At 40.8% G+C, this 12,485-nt stretch overlaps 1 protein-coding gene across 1 annotated transcript in view; it reads right to left on the reverse strand.

Moving 5' to 3' along the window:
* Positions 1-12,455, reverse strand: part of CHMP3 (charged multivesicular body protein 3) — a 42,865-nt gene extending 30,410 nt beyond the window's left edge. The window contains exon 1 of the mRNA XM_081592915.1: positions 12,319-12,455. Within this exon, the coding sequence (XP_081449041.1) occupies positions 12,319-12,363 (45 nt within the window). The 5' untranslated portion in view covers positions 12,364-12,455. The remainder of the gene's footprint in view (positions 1-12,318) is intronic.
* Between the last annotated feature and the right edge of the window lie 30 nt (positions 12,456-12,485).

The following is a 12,485-nucleotide window of genomic DNA, read 5'->3' on the forward strand; positions in this document are numbered from 1 at the left end:
ATTGTTTTTAGTCTTTTTTATTCATAGTACATGATCTTAGTTTTCTGAACGTTGAGCTTTAAGCCAACTTTTTCACTCTCTTCTTTCACCTTCATCAAGAGGCTCTTTAGTTCTTCTTCACTTTCTGCCATAAGGGTGGTGTCATCCGCATATCTGAGGTTATTGATTTTTCTCCCGGCAATCTTGATTCCAGCTTGTGTTTCTTCCAGCCCAGCGTTTCTCATGACGTACTCTGCATATAAGTTAAATAAGCAGGGTGACAATATACAGCCTTGACGTACTCCTTTTCCTATTTGGAACCAGTCTGTTGTTCCATGTCCAGTTCTAACTGTTGCTTCCTGACCTGCATACAGGTTTCTCAAGAGACAGGTCAGATGGTCTGGTATTCCCATCTCTTTCAGAATTTTCCACAGTTTACTGTGATCCACACAGTCAAAGGCTTTGGCATAGTCAATAAAGCAGAAATAGATGTTTTTCTGGAACTCTCTTGCTTTTTCGATGATCCAGCGGATATTGGCAATTTGATCTCTGGTTCCTCTGCCTTTTCTAAAACCAGCTTGAACATCTGGAAGTTCACGGTTCACGTATTGCTGAAGCCTGGCTTGGAGAATTTTGAGCATTACTTTACTAGCATGTGAGATGAGTGCAATTGTGCGGTAGTTTGAGCATTCTTTGGCATTGCCTTTCTTTGGGATTGGAACGAAGACTGACCTTTTCCAGTCCTGTGGCCACTGCTTAGTTTTCCAAATTTGCTGGCATATCGAGTGCAGCACTTTCACAGCATCACCTTTGAGGATTTGAAATAGCTCAATTGGAATTCCATCACCTCCACTAGCTTTGTTCGTAGTGATGCTTTCTAAGGCCCACTTGACTTCACATTCCAGGATGTCTGGCTCTAGGTGAGGGATCACACCATCGTGATTATCTGGGTCATGAAGATCTTTTTTGTATAGTTCTTCTGTGTATTCTTGCCACCTCTTCTTAATATCTTCTGCTTCTGTTAGGTCCATACCATTTCTGTCCTTTTATCGAGCCTATCTTTGCATGAAATGTTCCTTTGGTATCTCTGATTTTCTTGAAGAGATCTCTAGTCTTTCCCAATCTGTTGTTTTCCTCTATTTCTTTGCACTGATCGCTGAGGAAGGCTTTCCTATCTCTCCTTGCTATTCTTTGGAACTCTGCATTCAGATGGGAATATCTTTCCTTTTCTCCTTTGCTTTTTGCTTCTCTTCTCTTCCAAGCTATCTGTAAGGCCTCCTCAGATAGCCATTTTGCTTTTTTGCATTTCTTTTCCATGGGGATTTTCTTGATCCCTGTCTCCTGTACAGTGTCACGAACCTCTGTCCATAGTTCATCAGGCACTCTGTCTATCAGGTCTAGTCCCTTAAATCTATTTGTCACTTCCACCGTTCAGAAAACTAAGATCATGGCATCTGGTCCCACCACTTCATGGGAAATAAATGGGGAAACAGTGGAAACAGGGTCAGACTTAATTTTTTTGGGCTCCAAAATCACTGCTGATGGTGACTGCAGCCATGAAATTAAAAGACGCTTACTCCTTGGAAGGAAAGTTATGGCCAACCTAGACAGCATATTTAAAAGCAGAGACATTACTTTGCCAACAAAAGTACGTCTAGTCAAGGCTATGGTTTTTCCAGTGGTCATGTATGGATGTGAGAGTTGGACGGTGAAGAAAGCTGAGCGCCGAAGAATTGATGCTTTTGAACTGTGGTGTTGCAGAAGACTCTTGAGAGTACCTTGGACTGCAAGGAAATCCAATCAATCCATCCTAAAAGAGATCAATCCTGGGTGTTCATTGGAAGGTCTGATGTTGAAGCTGAAACTCCAATACTTTGGGCACCTCATGCGAAGGGTTGACTCATTGGAAAAGACCCTAATGCTGGGTAGGATTGGGGGCGGGAGGAGAAGGGGACGACAGAGGATGAGATGGTTGGATGGCATCACCGACTCGATGGACATGGGTTTGGGTGGACTCTGGGAGTTGGTGATGGACAGAGAGGCCTGGCGTGCTGCAATTCATGGGGTCGCAAAGAGTCGGACACGACTGAGCGACTGAACTGAACTGAACTGATTCATAGTACATAGAAGTCTCAAACTATTCAAAGATTCCTATTCTGAAGGCAGTATGAAGCACTTTATACAAGATCTCTGAGAGACTTCAACACCCTGCAGGTATATACAATTTTTCAAGAGGTGCATGGGGATAGAAAGGTTTTATGGGCAACAGATTTTTTATTTCTATACACAATTATTTAAAAAACTGCTGTACCTGTGTCATAAAAGTGCACCTTTTCCTTCTCCCCTTTAACAATTACACCATTTCATTTTACAAAAGAAATATTTCTCCAGCCTACATGTCTTTTACTATGATAGATTTCCCTGAGAGGCAAAAACCTCTGAAGCACTAAACATAGAGCCAACTAGAAACACTGGTGTAGGTGTTGAGAAAGCAGTAAATGACTCTAATGACTGACACATTCTTACGTGTTTTTCCCTAGTTCTTCAGTTTCAAAAATGAAGGAAAATCATTTATCAGTTGATAAATCATTAAAACTAAATTTTACATTAAATCAATATGTGCTTTTTGGCATATGATCCAGAAGTTCAAAGAACTAAGTGATGGTGATATACAAAATCCTTTCCACTACCATCTACTTATTAATATTAACGATGTTTCTCAACATTTGAGTCTAATAAAACATAAAACAGGACTTTCTTCTAGTTGAGGCACCTCACAATGAAGATCTCTTGTCTACGACACTGTCATGCCATCCAAGGGCCCTTGGCAGTTGGCACAGATCTTCAGACATAAAAAGATGGCCATAGTCACGGCACATTGCAAAGAGGGCAACAGTCTCTGTAGGTGAATGGGTTACCCCAAGAGTTGATCCACCCATGCACAGCTACAATACAAGCTCCCAGCAATGGTTCTACTTCTTGGGAAGGAGCAATTAGCTGGCATGGATCTCAGTGTCCATGTGAAGGGTGGTAGTCACATAGCCCAGATTTTTGCAATCTACCAGTCCACCTTCAAAGCCCTGGTGATCTTACTATCAGAAATATGTAGATAGGTTACCCCCCAACAAAAAAGATCAAAGACATCCTCAACCAAGATGAGAACACTGAACACTGCTAGTAGCTGCAAATTCAAATGTCTGGAGACCCTGGTGCCCACAATTATTACCAGAAACTCTACCGATCATGAGGATCAGGGTTAACCTTCATAATAAACAATGGCTGTGGGATTTAAGGTCAAAAATAATAATAAAATAAAACAGGAATGGAATTGATGTTGAACCCTTCAGCACTCATCCATGGACACATCAACTAAATGGCACTAAAAAACTCATACCTTTAGGATGAATTTCCAATAAATTTTATTTATAATGACTTTAAAACCACTATTTAACAAAATCTATAAAATATTTATTATACAACAACTCTAACTCCCAGATGAAATATTAAAGAACTTAAAACTGCATGGTTATACAATTTAAAAAGTTAATGTTAGGTTTATATATTTTTTTAAGTGAAATTCACATAACACCCACTTAGCCATTTTAAAATGTATAATTCAGTGGCATCTAGTGCCTTCACTATGTTTGAAAACCAACTCCCTCTAGTCTCAGAACTTTTTCAGTATGTCAGAACAACACACTATACCCTATAAATAATCTTCCCCTATGACCACCCACCTCCCCATTCTCTGGTGACTACTAATTTGCTATTCTGTATCTTTTGATATGCTTATTTGGGATATTTAATATAAAATAAATCATAGAATATGTGGTCTTTCATGTCTGGCTTCTTTCATTTAGTATAGTGGTTTTGAGGTTCCTCCATGTTGTAGCACATATCAATACTTCAGTCCTTTTTACGGCTGAATAATATTGCATGGTATGTACATACAATACAACTTATTTAGCCATTCATCTACTGATGAACATTTAGGCTGGTTTCATTTTCTGGTTACTGTTAATAGTGCTGCTATGAACAAACACAAGTATTTGTTTGAGTACCTATTTTCAATTCTTTTGGGTATATACACGGGAGTGGAATTGCTGGGTCATATGATAATTTTGGTCACCTGAGGCAAACAGCCGACTTACTGGAAAAGTCCCTGATGCTGGGAAGGGACAGGGAGGCCTGGCGTGCTGCAGTCCATGGGTTTGCAAAAGAGTCAGACATGACTGGACAACTGAACAAAAAATGTTAATTCTATTTTATATTTTTGAGGAACTCCAAAACTCTTTTTCAAAGGGGCTTCACCATTTTACATTCCCACAAGCAATGTACAAAGGTTCCTACTTCTCCATGTCCTTGTCAACACTTGTTATCGTTTAACTGTTTAATTATAGCAAATCTGTTGAAACTATTGAAAGAATATCTCATTGTGAATTTGATTTGCATTTCCTTAATAACCAATGAAGCTGAATATCTTTTCACGTGCTTGTTGGCCATTTGTATCAATATATCTCCCTTGGAGAAACGTCTGTTAATGTCTTCAATCCATTGTTAAGTTCAGTTGCCTTTTTATTGTTGAGTATATGAATTATTTATATATTCTGATAGTAGACCCTCATTGGATATATAATTTGCAAATATTTTCTCCCATTCCATAGGTTATCTTTTCACTTTCTTGATAACGTCCTTTGGTGCACAAAGGCACTAATTCTTAGAAATTCCAATTTGTCTTTCTTCTGTTGCTTGTACTTCTGGTGTTATAGCGAAAGAACCCATTGCCAGATATGAGGTCATGAAGACTTACCCTTACATTTTTTTCTAAGAGTTTTATAGTTTTAGGTCAAAGACTTTAATTTAGGCCTTTGATTCATTTCGAGTTAATCTCTGTGTATGGAGTGAGGTAAGAGCCCAGCTTCATTTCTTTACATGTGGACACCCACTTGTCACAGACCGTTTATTGAAGAGACTATCTTTCACTGAATGATCCTGGCACTCTTAAAGAAAATCAACTGGCCACAGGTGTATGGGTTTACTTCTGGAGTCTCAATCCTATTCCACTAATTGATCTATATATCTAACTTATGCTAATTGCACACTATTTTTTTCTTTTATTTTTTTTGTTTACAACATTGGATTGGTTTTGCCATACATTGATGTGTTCCTCTTCCAGACGACCCCTCCCACCTTCCTCCCCATCCCATCCCTTTGGGTCATCCCGGTGCACCAGCCCCAAGCACCCTGTATCATGAATCGAACCTGGGCTGGTGATTCGTTTCACATATAATTTACATGCTTCAATGCCATTCTCCCATATCATCCCGCCCCACCCTCACCCTCTCCCATACAGTCCAAAATACTGTTCTATACATCTGTGTCTCTTTTGCTGTCTCACATACATGGTTATCTTTACCGATTTACTAAATTCCATATATATGCATTAGTATACGGTATTGGTGTTTTTCTTTCTGACTTACTTCACTCTGAAAAATAGGCTTCAGTTTCATCCACCTCATTAGAACTGATGCAAATGTATTCCTTTTAATGGCTGAGTAGTATTCCATTGTGTATATGTACCACAGCCTCCTTATCCATTCGTCTGCTGATGGGCATCTAGGTTGCTTCCATCACCTGGCTATTATAAACAGTATTGCACACTATTTTAATTACAGTAGCTTTATAGTAAGTTTTGGAGTTATGAACTATGAGTCCTTCAAATTTGTTTTTCTTTTTCAGTATGGCTTTGGCTATTTGGAATCTGTTGTATTCCATATGAATTTGAAGCTCAACTTCTCCATTTCTGCAAGAAAGACATCTGGAATTTTGATAGGCACTGCACTGAATCTGCAGATCATTTCTGGAAGTACTGCCACTTTAACAACATTAAGTCTTGCAATCTATAAACTCGGGATTGCTTCTTGCAATTTTTTTGCAATTTTCAGTGTACAAATGTTTTGCTTCCTTGGTTAAATTTATTCCTCAGTATTTTATCCTCTTGGATACTACTGTAAATGAAATTTTAAAATTTCCTTTTTTAGAGTTTTCATTGTGAGTATAAAAAACACAACAGATTTTTTAAAATACCTTGAAACCTGCAACTCTGTTGACTTCACTTACAACTAATTTTCTGGTGCATTAGGAGTCTTTAGAGTGCTCTATTTGTGGAATCATGTTATCAACAAATTAATAGGTTTACTTCTTATCAGTGTGGATGCCTTTTATTTCTTTCTCTTGCCCAACTGCACTGGCTAGGACTTCTAATGCAATGTTGATTAGTAGTAGCAAAAGCTGGTATCTCTGTCTTGTTCCTAATCTTATGGGAAAAGTTTTCAATCTTTCACAATTTATAATGTATAACTAAGTATCATGTTAGCTGCAGATTTTTATAAATGGCCTTTATCATGTTAGTAAAGTTTCCTTCTATTCCTAGTTTGCTGAGTGTTTTGATCATAAAAAACTATCTACATACTTTTGTTCTAAGTATAATAAATTATTTTAAGCATAAAAGTATTACTTTAGGAGAAATCTATAGGAGAAAGTACAATGTAAAAAAATGTAAAAAAAGAAATTCCCCTTTCAAGGAGAAAGAAAATAAAAATGTCTGATACATTGACAGTTATCAAATCACTGTGATACATTTTTAAAAGAGTAATTAAACACTTCCATTTAAACACAACATTTACAATATACCAAAACCTCTCTTGAGATAATTTGACAGATGGAACAGAGAGCAAATAAGTAAGGATATAGCTGACCTAATCAGAACTATCAATCAACTTGATCTAGCTAACATTTACAGAATACTCTAACAACAGAATGCATGCACTTCTCAAGCTTGGAGGGAAACACTTCTGAAGACAGACCTCTTTCTGGGCCATAATACACATACTCTAACAATTTAAAAAAACAGAAATCATACAAACTGTGTTCTGAGACCATGATGGAATGAAGCTAGAAATCAGTACCAGAAAAATCTCCAAATATCTGGAGATTAAACAACACACCTAAATAACAGATGGGTCAAAGAAAAAGTCTCAACAGAAATCTAAAATTATTTTGAATTAAATGAAAGTGAAAATAAATACAACTTATGAAAATGTGCAGGATGCAGCAAAAGCATTAGGAAATTAATTTATGGCATTAAATGCATATATTAGAAAAGAAGAGATCTAACCATCAATAACCTAAGATTCCACCTTAGGAAACTAAAGAAAGAATAGAAATTTAAGCATCAAGCAAGCAGAAGAAAAGAAATAATAAAAATTAAGATAATCAATGAAATTGAAGAGAGGAAAGTAACAGAAAATCGATGAAGCCGAAATCTGGCTCTTTAAACAGACCAATAAAATAAATAAGCCTTTAGCCAAACTAACAAAGAAAAAAAAAGAGAAGACAAGTTTACCAATATCATTGAGTCCATGGAGAATAAAAAGACAATGAAAGAATATTATGAACAATTCTATGCTCACAAGTTTGGTAAATTAGATGAAAGGGACCAACTACTTGAAAGCCTACTAAAATCCATATGAGAAATAGATTATCTGAATAGGCCTATCATTATTAAAACAATTGCTGCTGCTGCTGCTAAGTTGCTTCAGTTGTGTCCGACTCTGTGCAACCCCATAGAGGCAGCCCACCAGGCTCCCCCGTCCCTGGGATTCTCCAGGCAAGAACACTGGAGTGGGTTGCCATTTCCTTCTCCAATGTATGAAAGTGAAAAGTGAAAGTGAAGTTGCTCAGTCGTGTCCAACTCTTCGCGACGCCATGGACTGCAGCCTACCAGGCTCCTCTGTCCATGGGATTTTCCAGGAAAGAGTACTGGAGTGGGGTGCCATTGCCTTCTCCGAATAACTTGCCAACAAAAAAAGTAACAGGCCCAGATAGTTTCACTGCTGAATTCTACCAGAACTGAAATGATACCAATTCTCTACACAATATTCAAGAAAATACGAGGGAATACTTCTTAACTCACTCTACGAGGCTAGCATTATCCTAATATCAAAATGAGATAAAGACATTACAAGAAGGGAAAACTACAGACCAGTATATCTCATGAATGCAAAAATCCTCAACAAAATGTTAGCAAATTGAAGGCAAAATTATATAAAAAGAATTATAAACCATAACCAAGTGTGATTTATTCTAGGTATGCAAGGCTGGTTCAACATTCAAAAATTGGCCACCATAATCCACTACACATCAATAGACTACATAAGAAAAATCATATGAATTGACACGAAAAAACCATTTGACAATATCCTATATACACAATGAAAACTCTCTCCATGAACGACCTGTTTGTTTCCAAGGCAAACCATTCAATACCACAGCAATCCAAGTCTATGCCCTGACCAGTAATGCTGAAGAAGTTGAAGTTCAGTGGTTCTATGAGGACCTATAAGACCTTCTAGAACTAACACCCAAAAAAGATGTCCTTTTCATTATAGGGGACTGGAATGCAAAAGTAAGAAGTCAAGAGCTACCTGGAGTAACAGGCAAATTTGGCCTTGGAGTACAGAATGAAGCAGGGCAAGGGCTAATAGAGTTTTCCCAAGAGAATGCACCGCTCACAGCAAACACCCTCTTCCAATAACACAAGAGACAACTCTACACATGGACATCACCAGATGGTCAACATCGAAATTAGACTGATTATATTCTTTGCAGCCAAAAATGGAGAAGTTCTATATAGTCAGCAAAAACAAGACCAGGAACTGACTGTGGCTCAGCTCATGAACTCCTTATTGCCAAATTCAGACTTAAATTGAAGGAAGTAGGGAAATCCACTAGACCATTCAGGTATGACCTAAATCAAATCCCTTACGATTATACAGTGGAAGTGACAAATAGATTCAAGGGATTAGATCTTATAGAGTGCCTGAAGAATTATGGATGGACGTTCGTGATATTGTACAGGAGGCAAGACCATCCCCAAGAAAAAGAAATGCAAAAAGGCAAAATCGTTGTCTGAGGAGGCCTTACAGATAGCTATGAATAGAAGAGAAGTGAAAAGCAAAGGAGAAAAGGAAAAATATACCCATTTGAATACAAAGTTCCAAAGAATAGCAAGGAGAGATAAGAAAGCCTTCCTAAGTGATCAATGCAAAGAAATAGAATGAAAACAATAGACTGGGAAAGACTAGAGATCTCTTCAAGAAAATTAGAGATACCAAGGGAACATTTCATGTGAAGATGGGCACAATAAAGGACAGAAACGGTATGGACCTAACAGAAGCAGAAGATATTAAGAAGAGATGGCAAGAATACACAGAAGAACTATACAAAAAGATCTTCATGACCCAGATAATCACGATGGTGTGATCACTCACCTAGAGCCAGACATCCTGGAATGCAAAGTCAAGTGGGCCTTAGGAAGAATCACTACAAACAAAGCTAGTGGAGGTGATGGAATTCCAATTGAGCTCTTTCAAATCCTAAAAGATGATGCTGTGAAAGTGCTGCACTCAATATGCCAACAAATTTGGAAAACTCAGCAGTGGCCACAGGACTGGAAAAGGTCAGTTTTCATTCTGATCCCAAAGAAAGGCAATGCCAAAGAATGCTCAAACTACTGCACAACTGTACTCATCTCACGTGCTAGCAAAGTAATGCTCAAAATTCTCCAAGCTAGGCTTCAATAGTATGTGAACCATGAAATTCCAGATGTTCAAGCTGGATTTAGAAAAGGCAGAGGAACCAGAGATCAAATTGCCAACATCGGTTGGAGCATCGAAAAAGCGAGAGTTCCAGAAAAACATCTACTTCTGCTTTATTGACTATGCCAAAGCCTTTGACTGTGTGGATCACAATAAACTGTGGAAAATTCTTAAAGAGATGGGAATACCAGACCACCTGACCTGCCTCCTGAGAAATCTGTATGCAGGTCAAGAAGCAACAGTTAGAACTGGACATGGAACAATAGACTGGTTCCAAATCAGGAAAGGAGTACATCAAAGCTGTATATTGTCACCCTGCTTATTTAACTTATATGCAGAGTACATCATGAGAAATGCTGGACTGGATGAAGCATAAGCTGGAATCAAGACTGCCGGGAGAGATATCAATAACCTCAGATATGCAGATGACACCACCCTTATGGCAGAAAGTGAAGAAGAATTAAAGAGCATCTTGATGAAAGTGAAAGAGGAGAGTGAAAAAGTTGGCTTAAAGCTCAACATTTAGAAAACTAAGACCATGGCATCCAGTTCCATCACTTCATGGCACACAGATGTGGAAACAGTGGAAACAGTGGCTGACTTTATTTTTCTGGGCTCCAAAATCATTGCAGATGGTGACTGCAGTCATGAAATTAAAAGACGCTTACTCCTTGGAAGGAAAGTTATGACCAACCTAGACAGCTTATTAAAAAGCAGAGACATTACTTTGCCAACAAAAGTCCGTCTAGCCAAGGCTATGGTTTTTCCAGTGGTCATGTATGGATGTGAGAGTTGGACTATAAAGAAAGCTGAGTGCCGAAGAATTGATGCTTTTGAACTGTGGTGTTGGAGAAGACTCTTGCGAGTCCCTTGGACTGCAAGGAGATCCAACCAGTCCATCCTAAAGGAGATCAGTCCTGGGTGTTCATTGGAAGGACTGATGTTGAAGCTGAAACTCCAATACTCTGGCCACCTGATGTGAAGAGCTGACTCATTGGAAAAGACCCTGACGCTGGGAAAGATTGAGGGCAGGAGAAGAAGGGAACGACAGAGGATGAGATGGCTGGATGGCATCACCGACTCGATGGACATGGGTTTCGGTGGACCCAGGGAGTTGGTGATGGACAGGGAGGCCTGGCGTGCTGCAATTCATGGGGTCGCAAAGAGTCCGACACGACTGAGTAACTGACCTGAACTGAATTGAACTAATAAGTATGTATTGGGTGCTGTAATGCTTCTCAAACTTTAATATGAACACTTATCACTGGGGATCTTGTCAGAATTCAAATTATGGTTCAACAGGTGGGGCCTGAGATTTCTAACAAGGTGCCAGGTGATGCTGTTGGTCTGCACTTTGAAAGTAAGGTAGAAAAACGGTCCCCAATCTTTCTGGCACCAGGGACTGTTTTCGTGGGAGACAAATTTTCCACTGAAGGAGGATGGGGATGGTTTCAGAACAACTGAAGCGCAATACAAGTATTGTGCACTTAATTTCTATTATTATTACATCAGCTCCACCTCAGATCAAGCATTAGATTCCAGAAGTTGGGGATCCTTGATGCAGAATATACAAAGAATTTACTCTGAGAGTTCCCTGGTGGTCCAGTGATTGGGCTTCCGGATTTCACTGCCACAGACTTGGTTTGATCCCTGGTCAGGGAACTGAGACCCCGCAAGCCGCACTGGGCGGCCAAAAACAACCATTTACCGAAACTAGCACTACTAGCTAGGAGAAGGAAATGGCAACCCACTCCACTGTTCTTGCCTAGAGAATCCCGTGGACAGAGGAGCCTGGTGGGCTGCCGTCTATGGAGTCGCACAGAGTCGGACACGACTGAAGCGACTTAGCAGCAGCAGCACTACTAGCTAACTAAACTTAACGCCCTTCCGCCTTCTATGACTCTGAAGTGATACTACTGTCATTCCTACTCAATACACAAGACTAAGGCACACAGAAATGAACTTTCCCTAGATCACAAAGCTGATTATGTGCGGAACCAGGGTACGAACTTAGGCTCCGGTCTCGGCAGGGCACCCTTAACCGCTCCACAGTATCGGGTGGTGAAGGAAGTTGACAGGGAGATTCAGAATTCTACACCAGATGTAGTTACTAAGGTACCACTCTTCCGAAAGTGGGGTCCCTGCTATCATTGTGCGTCTGGTTGTCAACGTTGAAGGGCAGAGGAAAGTGACCCTGAGCCTCCCTCTCAATAAGGCGCGGCTGTGGGGAAGGGACGACAGGTGCCTGAACCTTCCCGACTTCGGGATGGGTTCCTAGGGAAGATGCTAGGGACCCTGCCGGTCAGCCCGCCGTCCGCAGACTGCCCGGAGGGGGCGGGGCCTGCGCCAGCGAAAGGTTCCGCGCGGGACGTACCAACGCGCGCCGGGGAAGGGGTTCCAGAGCCGGGCCGGCGCTGCTGCCTCCGCGCCCCTAGCCGAGACCGCGGAAACCCTTCACCCGGCCCTCGGCCCCCTTGTGGAACTGGGACTCCGGGATTCTCTTTCCCCACAGCCGCTTCCTTAAAGACTTCCTCCGGCCCCTCGATCGAGTGGGAGACCCCGGAAATGGGGGCCGAGCGGCACCTGGCCAGCCGCGGGGGAAGAGTGTCCAATCGTTTACCAACTCCACCGCACCCCCACGCAAAAGCACCCACTTCGGTGCCGCCACCGCTGCCCTTACCAGCTCTTTGGGCGGCTTCTCCTGGGTTTTTCCAAACAGCCCCATGGCGAACTGAACTCGTCTCGCCCCTCCCGGCTTTCCGTTCCCCGCGCCTTGGCAGGTCACGGGCAGCCGCCTGGGCGGGGCCGCTGAGAGGCGAGGAATCTGGACGCCAGGAGCAGGGAGCG

This window comes from Giraffa tippelskirchi, chromosome 4 (genome assembly GCF_054371585.1).
Source record: "Giraffa tippelskirchi isolate mGirTip1 chromosome 4, T2T-mGirTip1v1.2.pri, whole genome shotgun sequence".
NCBI classification, from domain to species: Eukaryota; Metazoa; Chordata; class Mammalia; order Artiodactyla; family Giraffidae; genus Giraffa; species Giraffa tippelskirchi.